General features: G+C 58.0%; 1 protein-coding gene across 3 annotated transcripts in view; it reads right to left on the reverse strand.

Annotated features, from left to right (window-relative positions):
• Positions 1-1734, reverse strand: part of Slc22a12 (solute carrier family 22 member 12) — a 7583-nt gene that overhangs the window by 4417 nt on the left and 1432 nt on the right. Inside the window, exons 2-4 of one of the 3 annotated variants that reach the window (XM_005351823.1) lie at positions 1381-1484; positions 1027-1079; positions 678-846 (exon numbers count right to left, since the gene is read on the reverse strand). In XM_005351823.1, coding sequence (XP_005351880.1) covers positions 678-846; positions 1027-1079; positions 1381-1484 — 326 coding nt within the window. Of the gene's footprint in view, positions 1-677; positions 847-924; positions 1080-1380; positions 1485-1734 lie in introns of all 3 variants that reach the window. The other 2 variants (XM_005351822.2, XM_005351824.1) reach the window with 2 other exon arrangements.

Below are 1734 nucleotides of genomic sequence, written 5' to 3' on the forward strand. Positions count from 1 at the left end.
GGGTGAGGAGGGGTCAGGGTGAGGAGGGATCAGGGTGAGGAGGGGTCAGGGTGAGGAGGGGTCAGGGTGAGGAGGGGTCGTGCACGTAGTTGGAGACTTGAGGCTGGAGCTAGGAGTCAAGGTGGCACTGGGGATGGTGTGGGTGGGAGTAGGGGTGGGGATGAGGCAAGTTGAGGCAGAGGTTTGGGGTCTGCAGAGTATGAAAGGGGTGCCAGGCGGTGGTGGCGCACGCCTTTAATCCCAGCACTTGGGAGGCAGAGGCAGGCGGATCTCTGTGAGTTCGAGACCAGCCTGGTCTAAAGAGATAGTTTCAGGACAGGCTCCAAAGCCACAGAGAAACCTTGTCTTGAAAAACCATAAAAAAAAAAAAAAGAGTATGAAAGGGGCTAGAGTGACTAGCAAGATCCCCTGAGGAGGGAGCATAGACAGTGACCCCAGTTAGCTGCTGGGCCAGAGGATGGCACCTGGCTTGTTGAGGGTGAGCTGGAGCAGGGGGCCTCTGGGCTTGGGCAGCTTGGGTAAGCATCACAGGCCCCAGCGGCTCCCTTCAAGCCCGGGTGGTCTTGACCCCCAGAGCTCCTAAGCCCTCTGCCTGCAGAAAAAGGGGAGTCTCCCACATTGACCGCCCCCACGAGAGTGGGTGGAGCCTCTTTCAAGGAGAAGGCTGAGGCACCCACCATGAATATATAAAGTAGAGGAAGAAGGGGGCAGAGACAGCCAGCTGCAGCATCCTCCAGCTGCGCACACCGTAGGCCACAGAGCCTGTCAGGACTTGCCCGAAGCTGAAGCCCAAGGCGTTCAAGGTCATCATCAAGGGGCGGGCCTGGGCTGATGTCCACTCCGTCACTGCAAGGTGCAAGGAAGGGGGTCAATCCTGGGGCCTGCATACAGCCTTCCCAACCCAGCCCCAACTGGGGGACATACAGAGACTGGCTGTGTTCATCATGACACCTGCCACTGCAAAGGCCACCAGGAAGCGGAACAGGCAGTAGAGGGGGAAGATGGGGATGAAGGCAGCTGTTGTGCCAGACACAGCTGCCTGAAGATAGCTCCAGGTCAGCACCCTCCTGCGCCCGAACCTGTGGGGTGCATGGGGAGACATGCCATTGGCCAGCAAAGAACCCACGAAGAGCAGTCTTGTTCCTGCCCCCTGAGATGAGAAAGGCACAAAGCCAGACATGGGCCAGACGCACATTCTCTACCCACGGGAGGGCTGTGAGCATGAGGAGGGTCAAGGCAGGGTTGGCGGCAGCACCTGAGCACTGGCTAAAGGCTGGTGTGAGGCAGAGCAGACTTTAGCAATGAATATTTGAAGAGAAACGGTGCAAACCTGTCAGGTCCATTCAGGAGAGCCTGCTGGGACCAGTTGGGCATACTCACCTGTCGGAGGCATGGCCGCATACTGCAGCTCCTACCAGGATTCCAGCCAGGTAGATGGACTGGGCCATGGGTCTCAGGGCCTGGGAATCACACACCAGGTCCCACTGGAGGAAAAGAGGGTCAGAGCTGACATCAAGAGGAGGGCAGTCCCGGCAGAAGGGGCAAAGGAGAAGGGAGCTGGGTGTGGGTGGCTCATGAGGCACCCACAGGTTTAGTAACTTGGTCTCTTAAGGAGTATCCTGTCATCCTAACTACTGGGTTAAGACCCCTCTAGCCTTTTCTGCTCTCTCCTGAGCCATGGCTCTTGCTGAGAACCCTCCACCTTCCCTGGAGGCTTGCTTCCTCTTGCACACA

Source organism: Microtus ochrogaster, chromosome 8 (assembly GCF_000317375.1).
Source record: "Microtus ochrogaster isolate Prairie Vole_2 chromosome 8, MicOch1.0, whole genome shotgun sequence".
Taxonomy (NCBI): Eukaryota; Metazoa; Chordata; class Mammalia; order Rodentia; family Cricetidae; genus Microtus; species Microtus ochrogaster.